This window comes from Struthio camelus, chromosome 1 (genome assembly GCF_040807025.1).
Source record: "Struthio camelus isolate bStrCam1 chromosome 1, bStrCam1.hap1, whole genome shotgun sequence".
Lineage (NCBI taxonomy): Eukaryota > Metazoa > Chordata > Aves > Struthioniformes > Struthionidae > Struthio > Struthio camelus.
Window position 1 is genome coordinate 35,192,503 of NC_090942.1, and position 25,774 is coordinate 35,218,276.

Here is a 25,774-nt window from a genome sequence, read left to right on the forward strand (position 1 = left end):
TTGCCAACCTCGCAGCTCCCTGCGGTGGCTCCACTTCGCGACTTTCTGGAAAAAGGGTTTCTGCTTGTTTTTACACTTCCCTGGGGATCAGAGAGTGTGAAACGCCGGGCTCTCCGTCCCCAGCGGCCACCACATGCCTCCGAGGCGTCACCGTGCCTCGGGCAGGGAAAGGCCGGCCGCGGGGGGGGAGGAAAGGGGGGACGGACGCCTTCCCCCCTCGCCGCTGCCGCGGCACAGGCAGCCCGCGACAGCCCGAGGGGCTCCCGCCGCCGCCCGCCTCGCCACCACCTTCCTCCCGCCCCCGTGGCGCCTGCCGGGAAGGTGGCGGCGGCCGCCCCGCCCGCCCCACCGCCGCCGGCCCTCCCCCGCCGCCCCAACGGCCCCAACGGCCCGCCCCGCCCCGCCCCGCCGCGCGCGGCCCCACACGCGCCGCGGCCGGCTGGGCTGGGCTGGGCGCTGCGTGCCGGCTGCGGGGCGAGGGCAGCGCGGTGCGGGGCGGCGGGGGGCCGCCACTTGGGGGAGATGAACGTGGAGAACCAGGATGTGCTTCTGGACCTGGAGGAGGAGGAGGAGGAAGACGACGATGGGGAGATCGGTGGGTGAGGAGTTGGACCGCGGCTGGCGGAGCGGGGTGTGTGGGGGGGGGTCATTATTTCGCGGGCGATGCCGCGGCGGGCGGCAGCGTGCGGGCCGGGGGGGGGGGGGCGCTGGGGCGGTGTGGCGACCGCCTGCCTCGCCAAGTTGCTCCCGAGTTGATGTAGCCGGTGCTGGGAGTCACCTGCCGGGCGCGTCGACGGCCCCGTGTCGTGAGGGGCGGCTGCGGCCGGGCGGGGTGCCCCGGGCGGAGGAAGGCGCGGGGGGGGGGGGGGGGTTAGCGGGCCTCCTTCTGGGACACGTCGGATGGTCTCCCCGCAGAAGATGCCTGACCCGTTGGTAGTAGCGAGGCGTGCCGGCTGGCTTTCCCCCGTGGAGCCGCGTTCCTCCTCTCGTGCAATCGGTGCATGGCTAGCGGGCAGAGAAATACGGCAAACTTTTGCCTGTTCACTTCCCTCTCGGGAGGGGGGAGAAGCGCGTTGGACGGCGCGGAGGAAGCACTTCGCAGTAAGTATGAAGCGGGAGGTCCGTGGTGTCGCCGGCGATCGCCGAGCACAGGCGCAGCAGCCGTGCTCCGCGGTGCCTCCTCGCTTTGGAAAACGAGGAAAATGCCATTTCTACAGCGGGGCCCCACGCACTCGGCCTCCCCCGGGCCCGCCGGCGCCCCGCTGCCGGCCTCCGCCTCGGGGCACAGCCCCTTGCTCTCCCTGTCTGCCAGAGCTGCCTGCCTTAGTGGGACAGCCAAGCAAAAGAGAAAACAAATCACCACCACCCTTCCCCCCCGGAAAAAAGGGGAGAAAATTAGCAAAGCATAGAAAGAGAAATTCTGCTGGGGGAAAAAAAGAATGCGTGCTGTGTCTGCCAGAAAGGCAGAAAAAATGCCCAGCGTGTTTTAAGTTCAAAGGGAGTGCGTGTTAGTCGCGTACCAACAGAAAGCAGCCCAGGACAATTACTTTTGTGTTTACTGTGGGAATAGATTCTGTTAAATTATTTCCAGAAAGCAGTCAAAAAAGGCTAGTTCTCAGATGGTTCAGACTGAAGGGATCTATTCATGTCAGTAAAGAGACAGTGATTTACAACAGTTCGAAGGCATTTTCAGCTAGAATACCCAAGTTATTCTGAAGCCTTTTATTTCTGTTTAAGTTGTTAAAATATAATAAACAAGGAATGCAGGCAACTGTCAATTAGACAAACAAATAGAGGATAGATTTGTATGTATAAATTTTGTCAAATAAATAGGCTTCCTGCTCATTATTGTTCACAAGGTAGTGAATAATTTTACTGACAAGTATAGAATTTTGGTAATCTTTGAATATTGGGACTGAATATGTGCACTTGTTAAAAAATCTAGTGCCATTAACTCCCTGATACTCTTGTTGCCTTTAAATACTAGTCGGTAATAGTGGCCACTACAGTTTGCCTCATTTATTTATTTATCTCAGTCCAAAAGTGTATAAAGTTTGAGCCTCACCCAAGGTCTGTGGAAATCAGGGAATGTCTTTTCTCTAGCATCACTAACCTTTGTTTCAGATGTTGTGGGAGTATCCTTTGGTTTATAATAATAATCCAAAGACAAATTCCATATGAAGTGAGACAGGGGAATTGTTTGACTCTGTTCCCCTGATTAAGGGGTGGGTCAGCACTGCAATGTATTAATCACCACATGCCTTTTTCTTTCCATTCTTTACCCCAGAGAACAACTAAACTTTTTCCTGCTCATGACTCTCTATCAGATTTGGGATTGGTTCAGTTCCCAAAGCCAGCTAACTGTGAGCTGCGTGTTCTGCTTGCAGGGTACAACAGTTTAGATCAACACAATGTGTGGTAAAATTGGCTGAAAACTGAGCAGTAGTGGTTTCATAAGTTGTCATGTACAACTCTATCGCATTTGCTGTTCTGCCTTGCAAAATGCATGGGTAACAATGTCAAGGTTTTTAGATTAGCTATAGAGATAATTACAGGAGAGCTAATTTATTAATCTGAGAGACTTGTAGATCATCCATTTGCCTCCAGTGTTATTGTATTACTTGCATCTACGTTTTTACTGGGGAAGCCATCCCTGCTTCAGTAAATACGTAGGACTTCTTTTGGACTCTGCAGTTGAATTCAAGATCAGTCCCAAACCTACAGAGGTCATCAGCAAAACGTTATTATTGCATGTCAAAATTTGTAGTCATGGCAATAAAAGGAGTGCTCTGGCTTGCATTGGCATATAGCTGCTTTTGATTATCCAAGCTGATGAGCAGCAAACCACTCATGTTAGAAGCAAACTTAGGCAGGAGTCCAAAGAAAGAGCAGGACTCATGAATCCAAATCCACAGCAAAGCACCATAACCACTCTGCCATACATAGCTTTGAAACTGATTGTTTCAGTCAGAGATTTTTTTTTGGAAGGGAAGATATCTCGTCCCAAAACTGAATATTTTGAGCAAGTTGAAAGAAACGTTTTTTTCCAGTGCTTAACAAGATGGGCAACTTTTATTTTGGAGTCAGACTGTTTTCAAGAGGATTGTTACATTAGTGACATCAATTTGTTTCTGAGATATCTAGTTACCAGGCAGCAATGGTGGGAAGGACACTGAGCTGTGGTTGCCACAGGAGTTAAAATTCTCCAAACCTATTATTTTCCGCCTAGAAACTGTTAGACAGTTCCATAAACTGCAAAATTTTTCTTTCCCTGGTGCCAAACCTCATACTACATCTAAATTAGTTTGCTTGTGTGTTGGGATTTACAGAATATCTGAGTGGTCTCCCCAGGAGAATTAACTTTTGAAGACAATATCAGAGGCATATACACTTACTAGCCATTCAACATAAAATGCTTTTGTCTTCCTTGGGATATTTTGTTAGCATCTTACTAACTCTTTGTTGTCTTAGTTTTGCACAAATGTAACTTCTAGTTTGTACCCTTGAATCTTGAGTGTGCAGCGTCTTCCTGTGTTATGAAACTGCTGTAATAATCACTGAAACCTCTTTTGTAGGTGACCGATTAATGGATGTCCATATTCTTAGCTTTTTGGTGTCTTGCTATTCAGATAGTGTGCTGATGAGGATTCCAGATCTTCCTTTCGAAAATGTCTCATGCTATTGTTCAACACACATTTTTGCCAACTAGTAGTTCAATTGCTCCTATAATGGGAAGCCCTGCCTTCTTCCTATCTTGACTTGCCCATTCCCAGCCTCACACTCTCCATTCCTTTGCACCAAACCAAACGTTCTGCATGGCAAACTGTCCAGATTGGATTTTATCTGATGTACGTCCTCAGTTTGGTTCACTGCACAGCACACGATTGCTTGTGCCAGTATATGGGAGGTGGTGACATGGTGGGAAGCAAGGAGGATGTGGCAATAAACATTCAGGCTAAGCAGGAGGATGGACTGGTTCTTTCAGTGCTAGTTTATGCAAGTAAAATTATTTGTGGAATCGCAGCCTAAAATCTTCTGTGGGATGGCATTCTTCTCCAGCCTCTTTTCTTCCAATTTTGTGCAGCCTGCTGTTGAATGGGCACCTTGTCCTAAGGAGTGATGTTGTAATACAAATGGTGAAGAACAGGCATAGCTATTCTTCACCTCATTACTTTTGCTTACTGTTCTGTTCTCCTCTGCTTGTTTCCTCATGACATGTACTGAATTTTATTATATTGCCTGCTCAGAGCTTCTAATTGTTCCTACTCACTAGCTTTGTTAACTCAACTTGCTTCTCATTTTCACCCTGCAAATATTATTGATATCATATACTGTACTCCAAACTGAATGTACGGTGTACTCACAGTGTTCTACAGGTTGTTCCAATATATGCATTCAGGATTTTGTAAAATGGTCAATTACATACAAAAGTATTCTAAAGGCAAGGGAGAGTCTAAGTAGTTAGGATTCCTTGACTGAAAAATTTGTTAACTTTGTCCTGCAATTTATTAATTGTAATTTCCCCAGCTGCAGGGTATTTAAAATTGGTCTACTCAGCAGTTGGTGCAGGGATCTGATCTGATAATTTTCTAACATGCAAGGATTTGTAAGGGGATTAAAAAAAATCTGAAAGGACAATGCCTTTCCTTTCATTCTATCTACAGTGTTATGCAGGACTGCCCCAGTCCACTCTTGTTACACCTGGTTTTCTTAAGTTTTTCTTCTCTGATTTGTAATCATAATAGAAATTGCTGTGGCACATTGCAGTCATCCAATGTCCTGAAGAAGCCTGTGGGATGGATATGTCTGATGAGCTGAGAATAAAAAATTTCTACTCCCCGATTCTTTGCTCAGTTGACTGCACCATTCTAGTGAAGACAGACAACTTTGTATACTAGAGCTTGATCTCTCTTCTTTTTTGGTCTTCTCTGAAGCAGAACTGTGAACCAGTTATCGTATATGTGCATTTAGCAGACAAAGAGCACAAATAAGTGGGAACGTAGACTCACTGTCTTATTTATTCTAATTTACTATTGAGACCACAGGGAAATCTTCATCATAAACAAGGATTTTATTCTACCAAGCCATATACCAGTCCAGAAAGGAAATACTAGCCTGTAATGCTGTTCAAAATTTTAACTACCTCTCATGCCTGCATGTCCTTCGTCATATCTCTGTTACATAATGGTTTACAAACATTTCTTTCTCCCTTCTTACTTCATCTTACTTTCTGACTCTTTCTACTCATTTCTCTTTCACTGAATCCAAACTACGCAAGAGTAACAGCCTTGTCACTGAGTATGACTGTATTTGAACGTCTGTGCACGCCTGGTGCCAGTCGCTTTAATTGTGATTTAATGATTTTTCTGCAAAAAATAAGACTACACATAGTACAAAAATCAAAATACACGTAATGAGAGTATAAATATTTAACTACAATATAATTACTGTTTTGTAGCTATTTATAATTCATAAACTCTGGAGGAAATCATAACATTTTTAAGAATTCGACAGGAGCTCGGGAGAATTTGCAAGATTTTTCTCTTTTTAAACTTTTCTACCATAAGGGAATTCCTAGTCCTCCATGATAACCTTGTACTTTGAGAGTATGCTTTGTTCCTGTATGTAACATTTCAGACTTAACTGTGCTGAGAGTGTGAGTTCAGTTTACAGGTAAGTCTGCAGTCTGTAGGACTGAATTGTTATCTGCTGTTGTACTGACTTGAGTCATTTGTACAACTTTAATAATAATAATTTTGTATCTTCTCCTGATTATTGATCAAGTGATTAATTTTGTCACAGGTGATTCCTTAAAGTTTTACCTTTATTTACGCATCCCACAAGTTCTTTTAAAAGGAAAAACACCCTATAAACAATTACATTAAACATGCTGGATTTTAAATTACTTTTCAAGCATTATAATTTTCAAAAAAAGAAAAGTTATCTAAAATTGGTATGTAGGAAACAACTGACCTTGTGTTATATGATACAGGACTCCTGGTTAGCAGTTCCATATTGTCACAGTTATTGAAAGTAATGCCTTACAACTTACCTTAAAACTTGTTGGTAATGCTAGCTCTTAAGACATTGTTTTTGTTTAGAAAAGCATTGTGAGGTTCAGAGATCAGAAATCAGTCCCAAACAGTAGGCATATGTGGAAGCCACAGTCTTATCTTTTTGACTAATTTCAGACAGGTTTACAAAATATTTGCTCAGATGTAGCTTACATTTTTTTTTATATTTTTGTTTGTATGTATATATATATTTATATATATATATGGGAAAGAAGATGGCAGAATTGAGATTTTACTATATATATTGCAGGGAATATTCTATGAAAATAGCATTTTGAAAGAAACTAACTCATCAGATATTCAAGATTAATTATAAGCTAGTCTGTCCACAGAACTGAAACACTCTTTTGGGCCCAGTCAAAAGGAGGATGTTGTTTCAAGAAAATATTCATTAATAGGAAATGACAGATGCTGTTCTATTAAATTAAGTCAGTTATAAACTGTAGTAACCATTAAAAAGCAAGTGATGAGAGTACATCACCCTCAGCATTAAGAGCCTGATGAAACATAAATGGACCTTTCAAAATTAATTAAGTATGGTTTATGAGTAAGACCTGTTATTATATGCATGGGAAGTTCATCTAAGTTGTTATCATTTAAATCACCTCAGCCTAGTATTTCTTGGTACTTGTCATTTCCTAGAAAATGATGGGTTGCGTGGTGTGGCATTGAAGTCTAGTTTGCTACTAGACATGTGGCAAGCCGCAAGGGGGAACTGATACTAAAGCCAGTGTTTTCTGCTACACAAAAAAAACAATAGAAGGATGATTTTGTACAAGAACAATTACCTTTCATAAATTAAATAGTCTTTGTAATGTCTTCCAGCTTTTCCCTTATGAAGAAAGCTATTTTTTCCCTTTTATTGTTTGCTTCGTAGATTGAGATGGTACGTTCTGTACCCCAATAAACAAGTCAAATAAAAAACCACTAGCCTGAGCTTGGGATTAACTGGGGTAGGTCAGAAAAGGGTTGCTTATTTTTATAGCATTAGGTAAAGGTAATGAAACTAAACATGCTATGCTGGATATGAGAAGCCCTTTGAAAAAAGGTGTTGCAGGTGTTAACAATATAGAGCCACTGCAGGTGTGTATTTAACAAGACAATGCATTTAATAGGGTGTAAATGTCAAGGAGAAGCATTGAAGAATGGCTCCTGGGTTTTGGATTGTTTATTGTTCTTGTATTCAGAAAAAAAAGATGGGAACAGAAATATCAAGGAAGTGCTGAACTCTGTAACTTAATGAATAGGAAAAGTCAACTTTCTTTTACTGGGCTGCCATTATTGCTTTAGTGTATGTCTCTGGCATTATCCTTTCCAACAAATATGAAGTATTGATCTATACAATAGATATATTATTAAACAGATATTTGTTCTGTATTTTTAATATAAACTAAAAAAGCATTTCATCAAGGCATGGGCCTAACATCACTTGTAACTTTTTGTAGGTTTTTAGTTGGAATCCAGACCTCACTGTGAATGTAGACAGAACAGTTTTCCCACTGCATAGAGTGTATGTATGTTCTTCTCCTGAATTGGCTGACATGAAAGCCTGTATGTACATTGTTAACTTTTTGTGTTAAGAGCTCAGGTCTGATGAATCTGAAAGTTGAAATGAAAGCCTTAGGCTGTAATGTCAGAAACATGTCAAGGCAGCATAAATTGGCTCAGCTACCAAAGAAGTATTCCCCCCACAAACACTTTACAGCGGCAACTTTAGTGTTCATGGCATTTCAGCCTTCTTATTCATTGGGGTGTATTAGTGACAGCATGGTAGGAATACAAAGCTGTAAAGCACTGCACAGTACCCTTCAAGTTCTTATTGCCATGGTTTTCCATGGGACATTAAAACCTGGCAGTCATACTAAATGTCATCAAATTATAGATTTTTTTTAATAATAAATCTAAGAAAGCAAACATTTGAGTGGAGAATCTTTTGTCTTTTATGTCCTTCATCATGTACTCAAGCATCCCACATTTGTTTGTAACTTCATGATAGGATGAGTACAATGATTGCTTCCTGAGGAATTATACAGTCGTCTGAAATATACTTTTGCTTATTTTAACAGAATTATCTGTAATTGTTGTTTTCACCTGTTCATGACTACACATTTGGTGATAAGAACAGTCAGCATGATTGCCTGTATCTCATTCCTTCAGCAATGAGATCTGTAAGCACCAGCAGGACTAATTAGGGAAACTCCCTTTCACCTCAAGATGTCCAGATTTCATCTTTGCGCAGTCCCCGCTCTTCTGCAGGATTCAGAATTACTCCCCAACTCTGCTCTGTACATGTCAGATACCTTCCCCAAAGCAGTCAAGAGGTGTGCTCAGGCCCCTTGTTTGTACGTACATGATTTAGAACCTCTCCTATGAGAAGATAACTCACCTAAAGCAGTTGTTTGTGTATCAGGGATGGACTGCTGGGTAGCCAATGGCAGGGGAAAGAGAGAGCTCACTTTTTCATTAGTGTCAGGAGCCTGGTACATATTCTATCGCATAATACCATCAAATGTCCGCACCATCCCTTTTTCCCATTCATATCCTGCATACATATCAGGACAGCTTTCTCTTCATAAGGCTTTCAGTTCCAAACCTTATCAGTATAGGTGGTCCATTTCCCATGCAGCAACTGAGCTGTTGAAGGGCATAATGTTAATGAATATGAAGTAGGCAGAGCCTAGTTGGTTTTGTTAATGGAAATAGTCGTATTAATAAAATGTATATGCTGTGTTTGGAAGAGGGTAAGATTCAGACCAACATAGACCCTGTTATCAGGAAGAACCAGCAAGACCAAATGGTTTTGGGAAGAGACCACATATAAATATCTTTAATTAATACCAGATCTAGATTGGAAAATTAAGAAAAATGTATTAAAACACAAATTGACTGAACTTTAAGCAGTGCAGTTACAAGTCTGCTGGAGTGCAAACATTCTTCTTTAATTGATTTTATGCCTCATGTGGCAGAAATTGCAGCTTAGTTTCAAAATATTGTATAAAGGCTGAATAAGACTGAAGCCTTCAATTTAGCATTTACATTAAATACTTTGCAGCTAAACCACTAATCATCAATACTCATTTGACATTACTAGAAATCAAAGTTTTGTAGTAACTGCCACCAATAGCAGATTTTCTTTTTCTTTCACAGTTTTTCTTCCTTTCAGTTTCTTGTGGAGAGATTTCCCCAACCCCATTAATCTGGTTAGTCAGGTTATTCAGCATTTTTTAGCTGTGATTTACCGTGGGACATTAAATATTTGCATAGGAGACTGCTTACAGTACAGTCATCTGAATGAAGTACTACTCCAGTCTTGTAGAAAACAGTTACCACCTCTTTTCTGTCCAATGGCTGTTTGAAAACGGTTGCTGCAGCAGACACCCTAGGTTGAATGTCTGATAACTTGAGTGTTTATAGAGAGTTTCTGTCCTGTGGGCTTGTGGCTTGTGTGGATCTTTTGGAAATGCGTCTGACCATCAGGGTGTCTATGCGAAGATCTCAGTTCTTGCCCTCACTGCTGCAGCAGGAACCATGGACAATTCCTCAACTGTTACTGCTTTGGGAAATTTCTGCCAGATGAGGAAATCTTCACTGGCTAGAGATGGGAAGGATGAGTGAAAAGAGTATGAGGAAGAAACACTTCTGTTAAGAGGTGCTGAGTCTCCTGTGCTGTGTTGGTGCCAGAGCTTATGAATTTTGGGTGGGAGAAGGGAATGTATTTGGTGAATTTTCAATGGGTGGAAAGAGATTATGGATTCTTTGTGGGACAAATACATAACTGAGGAAATGTCATCTGGATCAGGGTGGAAAATATGAGAGCCCACTATAAAACGTTGTCAGTGTAGCAATCCTGCTGCATATGCTGAGGTTTATTGCTGTCATCAGAGCAAGCCTGAAGTTTATGCTGAAGACTAGAACTTGGAGCAGCATAAAGATTTCTATAGCACAAAGCAGGGTCTTGACTGAAGAGTCTGGTAAAATAAGAAGAGCCGAAGAGATGGAAAGAGGTTGTTCTACGCAAGGATATGGAAGTGTCCATTGAGACCTGGGTACACACTGAAAAAGAAAAAAAAGGAAAGAATTGACAGTATTCATAGGAGTCAAACTGACCAAGGTAACCATTCACCTGTTTATCTGGTCAGGAGTTTGTAAGCACTAGAATAATGATTCTTCCAAGTCAGTTCATCAGGAAAATAAGATGCAGCAGGGGAATAAGGTAGTAGAACTGTATGTGTAGTGGATTGGAATAACTGATCTGAGGCATTTTCATGCATATTTTTAATGGATAGTAAAAATCACAGTGTAGCTGTAGGTAATTTATCCAGCAGAAAAAATGGACTCTACCATAAATTATTTGCAGGAAATTTCCACTGCTCTAGGTTTAGCAGTGCAGTTAGAGATAATAACATTTAACAAAACAAGACAGAGATGATGATCCAGAGGGCTCTAACATTGCCAAAGAGATTTATTAGTTTGTGTATAATACTACTAAAATTATTTGTTCTCTCTGTGTATTTCTTAAGTTGACTAATGGAGTTTTTAATGGCACTAATGAACAAAGATCAGGTCAAACAGTGCACATTATCCATATGAGTAGTGCCATTGACTAGAGTGGGAATAGGATTATTTTTGTAAATGCTATTCATAGTAGAGGATGCAGAACTTGTCCCTAATGAAGGTAATATCTTTATTAAATCTTTCATCATCTCAGTGTATACTGATAAATTCTAGGAAAAGTAATTAAACTTATTTAATTATTCTGCTGTCTATAGAAGACACATAGGAATTTACACATAAGGACAGCTTATAAAATGGTGGCTGTGCTTAAGCCAATCAGCTCAGCCAATACCCCTACATTATGTGGTAAGACTAAAACATGTCATGTAGTATTTAAGATAAAAAGTGAAGAAATCAGTGTGACTTGAAGGCTAAATGAGAATGAGTCAATGCTGTATTTTGGGGCTTTTTTTTTTTACAAGTGCCTTTCTACTAACCAAATGAGAAGAGAAAAAGTTTCAAGGACAGTGCAGTCCAGCCAAGTAGAGTTCCATATGTTTTTATAAGGTTATTGATGTTTGCCAGAAAAGTGAAGCTATCTTTTAGACCTCTCATTCACAGAAGAAGGTGGTTTTATGCAGAGGTTGGTTGTCTTGCATGCTGTAGCTGGTGGAAGGAAAATCTGGAGAGTCTTTTAATTGCTAAAACTACAAAATATTTCTTGGCTAGGAAACAAAAGTATACAGTTTCCTTCTAAACTCTTAGGTCTAACACTGGGAACGTGTACATACATGAGCCTGTGCACATACACATGCAAGTGGTTCATAAAAGTCTATAGAGTCAGACTTCAAATTTAATACTTTCATAGTCAAAGTAATTGAAAATATCTTTTTGGCACCCTACTGTATACACACAGCATAACAGTTGAGTGTAGGAAATACTTTACAGCAAACATTCTAAGAAACTCATTACAGACATGCAAATATATCTCCTTTGAGACCTGTAAATTTAAGAGTAATGGGCATAATTGTTAGAACATATTTCAAACTACAAAATTAGATAGCTCATTGATCCATGAGAGTTAAAGTCTAACCAAACATCCATTTGCAATTATAATTTGGCTGATCATTTCAAATCCTCATAAAGAGGTTCCAGAGCTGCCTGGAGGCATGATGCTGGTGATAAACACCATGGGCTCATCTTTGCTGCTAAAAAAAGCTGTGTTTGTAGCTCAGGGCAACTATTGCGCACTGACTGTCCTCCAGTAAAACACATTGAAGGCAAGGCACACTGGGTTTCCATGTAATAGGGCAGTAATCTTGCCAGTATGCTTGGGACTGATCTTGGCAAGTCTCTCTCATGGCAAAAGCAAAAGTGCCTTGCCTTCTTTGTATTTCCTGTGTAAGAACAGCTGGTTTAGGTTGATTGCTCTGAGGTAAAAAAAACAACCAAACAAAAAAACCCATTATTTTAAGCAGTGAAGAAAACCTCTTCACATTCAAGAAAGCACTGTGAGACTGGCAGAAGTCTAGGTTCATTTGTGGAATGATGTACTTCAGCCCTGGAGCAAGTGAAAATAGCAGCTTATCATACTCTTGACTGGAGGGTTAATTATGCTGTCCCTGCTGAAGTGTAGGTCAGTCTTTCAGCAAATCAGTGTTCGGAAAAATGCCTGTTTATTAGGCCAGGTTCTGGGCACCCCTTTGATCTAGACAGGGAAGGTGGAGTGGACAAACAGCTTATGCTGCTTCTTGTTTCTGTCCTTTTTACCTTTTAAAACATCAGCGATATTATGGTGTAATATGAGCTGGGTTAGGTCAGATATCACTAACAACCCATCTGCAATTTGTTAGGGAAAGCAGACACAAAGAAACATTGACACCTTATGACCTAAGTAGTTTAGTGCCTGTAATAGCTGTTACCTTACCAAAATTTCACTTAGTCCTCTCAGTCCATGGTAGGGATGCTGATGTTTACAGGATTACCTACAGTTTGCTCCTCTGGTCTTCAAAAATCAGCATAAACTTTTGAGCTAAAAGATAAGACCAACTAGACAGAAGCAGCAGGCTGCTGTTAATCTCTGTGCACCAGTCTCTGTAGGGACAAATTGCAGGCTTGTTTACACAGACATGAGAGCAATCCCTCTGAGTTAAGTGAAACTGTCAGCATTCATAAAGTTATTTAAGTGTGTAAATGTAGTCTCGGCCCTCAGGGATTGCGTATTGCTGTCCAGAGTGTTTTTTTTTCCAGTGGTTTATCTTTGAAAGTGTAAGTTATTCATGATGGAAGGATGAATATCTATCTAAATAACCGTACTCCATTTATCACCAGTAGTTGGTAGATCCTGATCTTTGTGTCTATTTCCTCTGAGTGGAGGAGTGTATAATTAAGTGTTTTTGGGAGTAGATGTTTATCCTGTACTCTAAGATAAGACAAAATGTGTGTGTCAGAGGGATTTTCTATTTGTTTCACTGAATAGAGTTCACTAAACAAACACAGTGATCTGTTCAAGAGGATTTTTCTTATGAGTACCTCGCATGCAAAAATAAACTGCAGAGCAATCCCATTTCCTTTCAGGAAGAGTCTTAAGTTCTTTTTCATCCCTTTTGCTATTTCCTTCACCTTTTTATTCTGTCACCTTAGACTCAATGATTCCCTTGGCCTTCAGACTGCTGAGTTTGAATCCATAGGAGCTGATCAGGCTCACGCAAAACAGAAATCACTCAGAAGGGACCTAAGTGTCTGAACTGCACAGGCAACATACCAGCCTGCAGCAAACAGTGAGGGAGGAGAGTCATTCCATGATTTCCTGTTTCAGGGACTGCTCCACTTCCTAGATAAATGAATTAAACCAACGTCTGTAGCTAGAGGGAAGGTGACCCTTGAAATCTTACATATATGAGTTCAGCTTGAACATATCCCATCTGTGCTAAGTCCATTACAGGACTGATATGGCAAGTGCTTAGAATTTCTAAGGTTTTGTCTGTGTAGAATACAGGCCATAAATGATGGCTTGATGATAAGTCAGGTTAAAAAGCCTTTCTTTTACATAAGCAGACAGCTTTCTAATTCTAACTGTGCTAATATAGGGAACTGAAGTCTACAAAAGTGAGAAAATATGTATTTGATATTTAAAAAGTTGCTGGCAGTCTAATGACCAAAGTTTACTTTCAGAGAAGTCGAAATGTTGAATTATATGTGTGACTGGGGAATCAGCTCTGCTCTTTTTCTCCTTGTCTCAGAAAGTGTATGAGGAGAATTTTCCACCTTTTTTTTAACTGAACATCTGTTTCACAGAATCACAGAATCGTTTAAGTTGGAAGGGACCTCTGGAGATGATCTAGTCCAACCTCCCTGATCAAGCAGGGACCTCTAGAGCATATTGCCCAGGATCACATCCAGATGGGTTTTGAATATCTCTAGGGAAGGAGACTCCGCTACCTCTCCGGGCAACCTGTTCCAGTGCTCTGTCACCCTCACTGGAAAGAAGTTTTTCCTCAGGTTCAGGTGGAACTTCCTGTGTTTCAGTTTGTGCCCGTTGCCTCTCGTCCTGTCGCTGGGCACCATGGAGAAGAGACTGGCCCCATCTTCTCAACACCCTCCCTTCAGATACTTGTACACATTGATCAGATCCCCTCTCAGTCTTCTCTTGTCCAGACTGAACAGGCCCAGCTCTTTCAGCCTTTCTTCATAGCAGAGATGCTCCAGTCCCCCCATCATCTTTGTAGCCCTCCGCTGGACTCTCTCCAGTAGGGTCATGTCTCTCTTGTACTGGGGAGCCCAGAACTGGACACAGTACTCCAGGTGAGGCCTCACCAGGGCGGAGGAGAGGGGCAGGATCACCTCCCTCCACCTGCTGGCAACACTCTGCCTCATGCACCCCAGGAGACCATGGGCCTTCTTGGCCACAACAGCACATTGCTGCCTCACGCTTCACTTGTTGCCCACCAGCACTCCCAGGACCTTCTCGGCAGAGCTGTCTTTCCAGCAGGTCAACCCCCAGCCTGTACTGGTGCCTGGGGTTATTCCTCCCTAGGTGCAGGACCTTGCGCTTGCCTTTGTGGAACTTCAGGAGGTTCCTCTCCGCCCAGCTCTCCAGCCTGTCCAGGTCCCTCTGGATGGCAGCACAGCCTTCTGGTGTGTCAGACACTCCTCCCAGTTTAGTATCATCAGCAAACTTGCTGAGGGTGCACCCTGTCCCTTCCTCCAGGTCATTGATGAATAAGTTCAACAAGACGGGACCCAGGACTAGCGGTGTACGGGGGACACCGCTAACTACAGGCCTCCAACTAGACTCTGCGCCATTCACCACAACCCTCTGAGCTCTGCCATCCAGCCAGTTCTCAGTCCACCTCACCATCCACTCATCCAACCCACACTTCCTGAGATTCCCTAGGAGGACATGATGGGAGACAGTGTCAAAAGCCTTGCTGAAGTCCAGGTAGACAACATCCACTGCTCTGCCCTCATCTACCCAGCCAATCATTCCATCATAGAAGGCTCTCAGGTTGGTCAAGCATGATTCCCCTTTGATGAATGCATGCTGACTACTCCTGATCACCTTCTTGTCCTCCAGACGCTTAGTGAGGACCTCCAGGATGAGCTGTTCCATCACCTTTCCCGGGATGGAGGGGAGGCTGACAGGCCTGGAGTTCCCTGGCTCCTCCTTGTGGCCCTTTTGGAAGACTGGAGTGACATTGGCTTTCTTCCAGTCCTCAGGCGCCTCTCCTGATTGCCATGACCTTTCCAAGGTGATGGAGAGTGGCCTAGCGATAACATCCGCCAGCTCCCTCAGCACTCGTGGGTGCATCCCATCGGGGCCCATGGATTTGTGGATGTCAGGTTTGCACAAATGATCTCTAACCTGATCCTCCTCGACCAAGGGAGAGTCTTCCTTTCCCCAGACTTCCTCTCTTGTCCCCAGGGTCTGGGAGTCCTGAGGGCTGGCCTTAGCAATGAAGACTGAAGCAAAGGCAGCATTCAGTAACTCTGCCTCCTCTGTATCCTTCGTTGCCAGGGCACCCACCCCATTCAGCAGCGGGCCCACGTTCTCCCTAGTCTTCCTTTTGCTATTGATGTATTTGAAGAAGCCCTTCTGGTTGTCCTTGCTATGCCTTGCCAGATTCAATTCCAACTGGGCCTTAGCCTTCCTTGTCGCATCCCTGCACACTCTGACAACGTCCCTGTATTCCCCCCAAGTGGCCTGTCCCCTTTCCCACATTCTGTAGGCTTCCTTGTTCTGTTGGAGTTTTGACGGGAGTTCCTTGCTCATCCATGCAGGTCTCCTGCCCGCTTTGCTGGACTTCTTGCTCAGAGGACCGCACCCATCTTGAGCCTGGAGGAGGTGATGCTTGAATATTGACCAGCTTTCTTGGACCCCTCTTCCCTCGAGGGCCCTACCCCATGGGATTCCTCCAAGTAGGTCCCTGAAGAGGCCCAAGTTAGCTCTCCTGAAGTCCAGGGTTACGATCCTACTCGTTGCCCTGCTCCCTCCTCGTAGGATCCTGAACTCCACCATCTGATGGTCACTGCAGCCAAGGCTGCCCCCAACCTTCACGTCTCCAACTAGACCTTCTTTGTTTGCTAGTACAAGATCTAGCAGTGCGCCTCTCCTCGTTGGCGTCTCCACCGCCTGGGTCAAGAAATTATCATCAATCCTCTGCAGGAACCTCTTTGACTGTTTGTGCCTGGCTGTGCTGTCTTCCCAGCAGATGTCAGGGTGGTTGAGGTCTCCCATGAGAACCAGGGCCTGTGATCGTGAGGCTACTTCCAGCTGTCTGTAGAAGGCCTCATCGACAACTTCCTCCTGATCAGGTGGCCTGTAGTAAACCCCCACCACCGTGTCACCCATGTTAGCCTGCCCTTTAATGCTTACCCATAGGCTCTCCACTTGCCCTTCATCCACCCCGAGGCAGAGCTCCATACATTCTAGTTGCTCCCTCACATAAAGGGCAACTCCACCACCTCGCCGTCCTGGCCTGTCTTTCCTAAAAAGCACGTAGCCGTCCATGACGGCATTCCAGTCATTGGAGCTATCCCACCATGTCTCTGTAACCACAATGAGATCACGGCCCTGCGACCGCACACAGATCTCTAACCCTTCCTGCTTATTCCCCATGCTGCATGCATTGGTGTACAGGCATTTCAGAGAGCCAGTCAAGCACGCAGGCTTCCCAGGAGAGGTGCAAGAGGATCCTCCATAGCCATGTCCCATGCTGTCTCCCCTGGCTGCATGCACCCGCTGGAGGCACCCTGACTTGAGCGGTGTTTTACTGACTCCCCTGCCACTATACCACTCCCCTTCCCCCCGTCTTTCCTAGTTTGAAGCCCTCCTTACCGGGCTGGCCAACCTGTTGGCAAAGACGCGCGTGCCCCGCTTGGTAAGGTGGATCCCGTCGCTCCCCATCAGCTGTTGATCTTCAAACAGGGTCCCATGGTCATAGAAACCAAAGCCCTGTTGCCAACACCAGCGGCGCAGCCAGTTGTTAACTTGGACAACTCGTCTACTCCTCCTCCCATCCTTTCCCCTCACAGGCAAGATTGAGGAGAAAACGACCTGGGCTCTGAGACCCTTGACCACCATTCCCAGAGTTCTGAAGTCCTGTTTGATGGTTTCCAATTTGCCTTTTGTGTCGTTAGCGCCCACATGGAAGAGCAGCAGAGGGTAGTAGTCTGAGAGCAGCAGAGGGTAGTAGTCTGCTTCATTTCATAATATGTTTGTGCAAACATAATGAAGTTTGCTTCATTTCATAATATGAAGGAAATGAATGTGCTAGTACATTTCTAAATGCATTTTTTTCTGTATCTGCGGACCCTCCTCTAACTTGTCACCTTGATATAGGGCAGTGAGAAGACTCAAGCAAGGCAAGTCCCATCTAAAAGTTTAAACCCCACATTTATATTCCTGCTTTATAGAATGTACATTGCTGTTGAAATCAAAGCATTATTTGTTTGAAGCATAAACATTTCAGTTGTAAAAATGCAGCTTGGAATTTAGCGCTCCCTCCTCAAGTAGTCCTCATGTGTGTGATATTTTTGTTTTTCATTAAGGGCTAGATCCTGCCTTGCAGGCACAGCTCAGAGTTAAGGCTGCCAGAGGCACTCTGCCTGGCAGAGACCCCTCTAAGTCTCCTCGGTACATGATTGCATTGAAGAGGGACTGGCACAACTAACACTATCACCTACTTGCTGTCTCTTTTTGGTGTCTGCTATGAGTCACCATCTGTTCCTAAGGCAAAGATTAAAAGTGGTTGTTCTCTAGGTACTCTACTCCCTCCTTAAGCCCTCTTCTCCTCCTTCTCCATTCTACCTCCCATGTTCCTGGGTAGGGGTTAGGCAGGTTCTTCTGCAGTGTGAAAAGAGAGCAGAATCTAATGTTTTCACTGCTGCAACAGAATATTTATGAGGTTGATTTGTATAATGCAACATCTCCATCAACCTGTTACTTCCAAGAAAACTAATAACCTGGTAGAATGGCTGAATGCTAAATCCCTCCAAATGGAGTTTACATTGTAAACTTAGAGTTATAAGTGTAATGTCACTGTGAGTTCTACTTTATAAATAGAGTTAGGCCTGAAAAACAGCATAGAGTAAAGGGATATTAATTTGTCTTTGGATTCTTCTGCTTGCATAAGTTTGCTTGCAGTGTCTATCTCAAAGCTTGTGTAATTGTTCTGTGGTTTATGAATATATCCATATGTCAAGCTCTTTATTTGTTAATTATATACTTAGCATAACATGTAAACAGAAGATTTCCTTGATGGATTTACTGGATCCTAATTTACTGTCAGCTTCAAGAGATCTCTTTCTTGCTCTTCTGTCACTCTGCAATTCATTGAAATCTTTGGAACTATGAAGTTTCTTCTCCTTCAGCCAGAAGCAACTGGAGTTGACACAAGAGGCAGGAGGTAAAATCCTCTGGCTTATATTATAGAGGTCAGATTGGATGACCTTGTTGGTACCTTCTTGCCTTAGAGTCTGAGATGGATTCACACATTTCAGGTGGTCATTTTTATTCCCCTATACACACGCACATACACACACCCCCACACACGCACGCACACACAAACAGAATCTGCAGTAAAACTGCTGTGGTCACCTCTTAAAAATAAAACAAAACTCAACAGGGCCCACGTCAAGGGATTATGACTAGCCTCCTAAGAGCCTGTCCTGCATGCTTTTTCCTTACTGCCGTAATGAGATCTACAAGTAATCTTACCTAAACTTAAATGAAAAACAGCTCTGCAGAGGCTGCTTTGCTTTTTCAGCTGAGAACTGTGGGTTTTTTCTATATCTTCTCATTTCCACAGTTTTAAACAAATGGATTAGAATCCCAGTAGAACTGATTTTGTGAAGAAGCGTGTGGCTGGGCCTCTCAGCGCTAGTTATAATTTTTTGGAAATCTCCATAAGGTTGAATGAAATGAGCAAGCCCCACATAAGCCCTATGATTGTTTCTATGTTACTGCTATCTAATATGTTCATAACATTGTAAAACCGTTTAGCAGGACTTTTAGATACCAAAGGAAAATGTCTTTCCATGCATTCCAAAGCAGAGCTTGCATTTCCTCTTTTGTGGGGCTGTTTTTAATTCTACGGAATTACACTGTGGTTCAGCTGAGACAGTAGGAAAACAAGAGGATTTCTGTTTGGCTTTTTTTCTCTCTATTTTTTCTGTTATTTGGTTTTGTTATAGCTGAATAGTATCTAAGATTGAAAGGCAGTCATTTTTCATCAGTATCATTATTGTGTACTCCTGAGTTCTTTCCTCCTGAAATAAACTATCAAAATACATATTGTCCATATTTGTATGCTACCTGCCAATCAAATGCTTTTATATTCACCTACATTCTTTCCATATGAGTTCCTGTCTTGACCTTTCTCACTCGGGGATGGCTAATCTTCTAGGAAGGTGCACCAGTTATGCCTTGTGCCTTTTGTAGACTCCTCTAACTTTATGCCACAGTGTCATTTGCTAATTTTACTGGGTCTAAAGCTGCGTTCACTGTCCCAGCTTGGAACCACATAATCACAAGCGGGACAGGTCACCATACTGAAACCTGAAGTATGACATTTCCCAGGGGATGATCCTACTATATGTGTTGTTTATAAGTATAAATCTTTAGGTGACATTATATCTAGATATTCAACATGTTTTTAGCAAACAGCAGCAAATGAATGTAGCATTTACCTCTAAGCTGTCTTGGCCATTGATTTTATTCAGAGCACTCACAAAGCGCTCACTATCTTATGTGCACATATGTAAGCCCATTACATTTGAGAAGATTGTATTTCTACTGTGCCAGCCCCACCTAATGGAGTGGAGGGAAAGCAGAACTTACTGGTCTTTGCTCTTCCCACTATCCAAATGCATAAGAAGCAACTGTGGGTTCAAAAGGTGTTGAGAGCAATTCAGGGATAAAAGAACGTCAGATCATTTAAAATGCTGCTTCTCTCTGAGTATATACTGTGGATGTTTCACTATCTCCTTGCCCTCATCTGGCACTTGGAACATGAATGGTTATTTTGACCTAGGGCACCATTTGCTTTTGGGGACGGGGGACTGGCTATGTGGACCATTGAGATGACCCATAAGAACGTTCTTGTGTTCTTATGTGCCCTTGTTATTCTTTGGCTCTGTGATTAAGCACTGACCTTGTACAAAACTAGTGAACAGCCTTATAGCCAAAAGGCAGAGCAAGAACATGGACAGAAGGCAGACTGTAGGCCAGAGGCTTCTTTATAACGTAAAGCTGAGGTGTGAGAGGAGGCAGGCTGTCCGGGAGCAAGGGCCAGGAGCTGGTGCTAAGACCTGCAAGCTAAATGACCACAGGCAAGTAATGAATTTCCTTCTTACTTCTGCTAGATAGGACAAAACACTAATCAGGCTCACAAGCCGATTTGCAGATGACTGCAGTCAAAGGTGCAGCCTGAAGGTGACATTAGCTTGGACAGCTTGTAGCGTTCTCAGCCCTGCCTAATCTCAAGTCTTGGTGCTGTAGAGGTGCAATGTCTGATCTATGCATTCACATTTCAGCTAAAGCTGTTGACTCTTTACCAGTGACTGAAATGAGATTACCAGGATCTTCGGTGTGCCATTCTCTCTTCAAAGGAATCCACTTAATTTTGCCATCCTTGCCTTGTAAAAGAACTGTAATGACTGTTTTGATCCTTCCTCAACCTACAGGTTCTCAAAGTCTGGGGACAATGTTTGTGATGACTCCGGAGTTTGCTCTTACTGCCTTCATATTTTCCAAATGTGTTTGTATATAGATTTCTGGAGTTGGTGTTTTAATAGGCATATGTTTATTTTTCTTTTGCTATACCGTGGACTTTTCAAAGCCATGCAGCGAGAACTTATTTTCCTATCAGGCTACCCACATCAACATTACTAGAAAGCTGTGTGCACAAGTGCATCCTTCGTGTTGTTGCCTCTTTCCACGGAAAGTAATTTAGATCCCTTGGTGTCTTCAAAGCCACAAACAGCTATTTAGCTGTCAGAACTTGCCTAGCTGTAGTTGCTGGGCATCATGAATTGAGTTGTTATCAGCATCCAGAACTTTTTATTGATAGTGATCACAATAAGCTAAAACACACACTGCTTTTCCATCATGATACTGAATTTCCACCAATTAGATTATCCTATACTGATTTTTAAATCTTAATCAATTTGATGTGCAAGTTGCTAAGGAAAAGTGTCCGTAGTTACTAAGATTACTTTTCTTACAATGCACTTTAAAATTACTCATCAGCAGTGCAGAGTGCTCCTACACATGGAGCACTAATCAAATTGTCTGATTAGGTGAAATCCTAGACTTTCAGCAAAGTTTTTTCATGCCAAATTGCAGTAATAGTTGTTCCATCACTTCTGCTCAAGGGAATCTCTCCAGTGCTTCAGATATAATTTCATTTCTAAACTCACTGCATAATTAAATAATACCATATAGCCAGCAGTAATCTTTCTCCATATTTAAATGTAAATATTACCAGTTACCAACAAGAGCCATAGCATCCTTAATTGGCTGTTGATAATTATATATTACATATAAAGAAAGTTAACATTCAGGTTGCAATGTCAAGCACTTAGAACTTGGGCAATGTCAGAATTAACACTGCCCAGGCAACTTCAATTTTCCTCCCATTTGTTTGCATGCATGATGCTGGGATTTAATTACAGAATCATACTGTTCTTTTTTTCCTCTGAGTCCATTACCTCATTCAGTAAACTGGTAGTAATTGAAGATTTCGTTTTATCTTCCTCTTTAAAAGCATGGCTCCAAGCCTTGTGTAACTTGATTAACCAAACTTTACACAACATACATTTTTATTAATTTACTTTGTGTTTTTATGACACTCTTACCATATCTGAATGCTATATCCACAAGGGATGCGAGTGTATCACTGAGGTGATACGACCGTAAAACGTCTCTAAATGGGATCTGCAAAGGCCAGGTGCTGCACGCAGAGCCTCAGTACCACCAGCAGCAACACCACACATCTACTGCAGGTCCGCCAGAAAAGAATTAATTTTCAAATGCCTCCATACAATCAAGTATTAACACCATCCTGCTTTTATGGCTGATAAACACTCTGCTCCATGCAAAGTTGTCAGAGTGCTCACTAATCACAAATGCTTTAGGATTAATTTTTCTGAAATAAGAACATTTCCATATCTTGGTGTTCCGAGTACTGCTCCATACTTCTCCAGCCAACTTACCACCCGTAACTGACCACTACCCTACTGTAAAAGTGCTGAGTTTTTCAGTTGTAACACCCTGAGGAGTTATCTTGAAAACTTTGCCATGGCAAGCTAGGCAAACTTTTTTAAGTAGCTTGCTCAAGCATCACGTGTGAATTATCTGCAGAAGCTGGGGCAGACACCATTTCTCCAAGGCTGTTCTCAAATTCTTTGTCAACCTTTCACAGTCCTTCTTCCTTTCAGTCTTCCTACAGTCTCTATATCCTCTCCATCTTCTTGGAAAAACGAGGTAAGGCTCTAGACAGACAATTCCTCCTCGTTGACCAGACCTGGAGTCATCCTCAGAGCAGACCCACCTTGAGTACAAAAGTGGGTGTGGTTCTGAAGAAAAAGAGTAATAATCTGGGCTTTATAATGCAACGTTGTATCCTTTGCTTTAAAATCCGCTAGCATCTCCTGTGATAGATCAAGTACTATTGTTGCGCACCGTTTACCTTTCATGTAGTAAGAACCATTTCTGGAATGAGAAGACCATGACCATTCCCTTTCCTTTGTCTCCATTAAAATAAGTATCAATAATGACAGGCAGTCTTGAGACAGAAGTATCTTGATGTGTGTGATTTTGAATTTGGAACCTTACTGATCCGTTGACACATTTGGCTATAATTTTGTCTTTTTGTAAAAATCCATGAAAACCAGATTCTGCCATGTAGAGCAAAGTGGAATGGTTAAAGTTAGTAATTTAATTTACTTCAGTTTCACTCGGGCCATAACAAGTAGGCAACCTGTATCCAGTTTTAATCTTGTTTTGAATTTATATTTAGAAGGCTTTTCCAAGAGAAAGAGGTTTTTCTTGTTGATTGGTGTAGCGACTAAGACAGTAAAACCGTTGCATTCTGTTTGATAATGATGTTGCAACTGAGAGGGCACAATATGGCACACCCAGCCTGGACCCTGGTGACTCACAGGGGGCAATGCCTGCAAGGCATTACAGTTATTTAGGAGGCTCCTGTGAACCCACAGCTGCACACCTGTGGTTTTGGTTTGTAGTTCTGGGCCTGGATGGTTTGATTACTCCCAAATCCTGTATTGTGTGCCTACGTCATTTCTTTAATCCCGTAGACACACATTCATTTAAGGAGACATACAATTCAATGTACATTTACTCAGATTTTAAATTTATTATTGAATGATTATTTCTTGTTTGCTAGATAATAACGATTTACTCTGAGTTCATTTTAAGATACATTTGGTTGGTAACTGGAATTCAGTTAACCACGGAGAAAAAAAAACGTTCAAAAATGTTTATTAGTTGAATTAAGTAAGCTGTATATATAAGAAGAAAGTGCATCTATAAAACACGTTTTGCATTTAAAATAATTTAATAAACAAGGGAAATATAAACTGTAGTTAATGAAATTGATAGATTGGTTCTGGTCACTAAGGACCACATGTTGTGTTTGGTGGGTGTTTGATATAATTTTGCTTAAAAACTGTCAGCGTGCTTGGACACTTTTGAATACCTCAGCAGGAATTTATCTGTAACTTTGCGTGCCTAATACCTTCTGCAAGTCTGTCCTAATATCCTTTGGGTTTTTAGAATTAGTGTATCTCATTCTCTGCCACCTGGATTTTATTCATTACAAGAGAAGAAACACCAGCCTGTTCTTCCTGATCACTTTTTCAACCTTAAATTAATTATTTTAAGTAAAGTTGTTTTTTTTTTTTCTGAAGCTGCTAACAAAACTAAAGATCAGAATCGTCTGTAAGCAGGTGCTGGACTCTGACTCAGCTGATCCCTTCTCTCCTGTGTTCTTAAACAGATTGAAGTAATTGTTTTTCTTAACTCTAGAAGCTGAAAGAACTTATAATTTATTTGGACAGCGTGAATGACAATATTTGCACCCTTGTAAAAAATGAAAGAAATAAAGATTCTGTTTTCAGCATGTTACTCTGTGACATAGTTTGAATAAACGTTGAGAAAGACTCATTTGATAGTCACACTACAGCAGTTTTCTACCTGATTCAGTATGTAATTAAAATGAAGCAGCCATCAAGTCCAAAATTTAAAGAGGACCATTTGTTACATCATTTTAACATATTTAAATTACTTAGTAGATTATTAGAAGATATATGTGGAGAAAAGTGAATGATCATCTTTTCAGGCATTAATCTCGGGTTATGGGCCTAGATCAATCTGAAGCCTCTTGAATTTGTCAGTTTATTCATTTTCAGAATATTTATTCTATTTTCTGAATATTCCATATTCAGAGTATTTCATACTCTGACAAAGAGGTTTTGGGCAAGTGTCCCACTTTCAGTGGAAAGTGATCTTTCGTCTGTTTGAGCTCTGGACATGTAAGAACTGTGTGACAGTTTGGTTACTGAGCCTGTAAACCTCCTAACCCAATGCCTCTTAAGTGTTTAGACAGTGCTATCAACAGAATAACTTCCGCTAAGTCTATCTTGTTATTTGATAATTGTCCCCTAATTACTTACTCTTTTTCTTAAGAGCTACTTTGACACTGAGCTAGCGGCTTCAGGAAACGGGCTGTTAGATTGGCAATATTCTTTATACTATATTACCAACTGAACTTTCCTTCTGTTTAGGGTTAGTCATGAAAGAGTATTTCTTATTGAATGTCATACTGTATGTTCCCAATACTTTGTTTGCACAGCTAAAAGAAAAGATAACTTAATGGAAAGAACAGTCTTTCAAACAAAAAAGAATCATCTTCCAAGACAGCCATTTCGCTTCCTTTCTGATTCAGTAGTATCTGTATAGCTTCATATTGAGTGTGCTTGTACATCTGAAATTAAAATCAGTGCTTTTCTTATTAGGTGGCATAGATTAGGTTTGGGTTTGAGAATATCTGCAGATCTGTTCTGCGTGACTACGCAAAGACGCAATTTATTGACAGCTTGAAAAGCCATTTTAGCATTACTACTAGTCTTCTGTTTTCTCATGTACTGTAAGACTTTAGGGGACTCTAAGAAGAGAACAAGACTTTCACACTGAAGGCAGCTATATAGATCTCTTATTAACTATAAGTAATAGGTCATGAAGTATTGTCTGTATTGTATTATACTGTGCTGTATTATACTGTATTGTGTCATAAAAGTAATTCAATTTCACTTTAAACACGTAACTTCTCACAAAGTGAAGAACATGGGTTTTAGTAGATTGTATTCTTCAGATAAGACCTACAGATACAAAACAGAGCAAGTAATTTAAACACTTCAATAAAATAACTACATTTAAAAGAGTGGATGCTACTAAGTGCAAGCTTATAGTATTTTGGTGGAATTAGGTGAAATATAATCTGTGATCATAATGGCGGGACATATATTTGAATGGAAGAATAACTGTAGCCTGGAAATAAACTAGCCTGCAAAAGTCTTTTCAACCCAAACAGAACCCTAACAATGGAAAAGATCCTGATAATAATGTCAGTACCTAGCAAGGAGTAAGGTGAAAAGATCACACGTACATTTTGGAAGGATAAGCT

The 25,774-nt window shown here is 41.9% G+C and overlaps 1 protein-coding gene across 3 annotated transcripts in view; it reads left to right on the top strand.

The window, feature by feature from the left end:
- Positions 1–426: 426 nt before the first annotated feature.
- The window catches only part of ANO6 (anoctamin 6), an 80,913-nt gene continuing 55,565 nt past the window's right edge, over positions 427–25,774 (top strand). The window contains exons 1-2 of one of the 3 annotated variants that reach the window (XM_068933858.1): positions 472–595; positions 916–1,101. In XM_068933858.1, the coding sequence (XP_068789959.1) occupies positions 1,002–1,101 (100 nt within the window). In that variant the 5' untranslated portion in view covers positions 472–595; positions 916–1,001. Of the gene's footprint in view, positions 596–915; positions 1,102–25,774 lie in introns of all 3 variants that reach the window. The other 2 variants (XM_068933874.1, XM_068933867.1) reach the window with 2 other exon arrangements.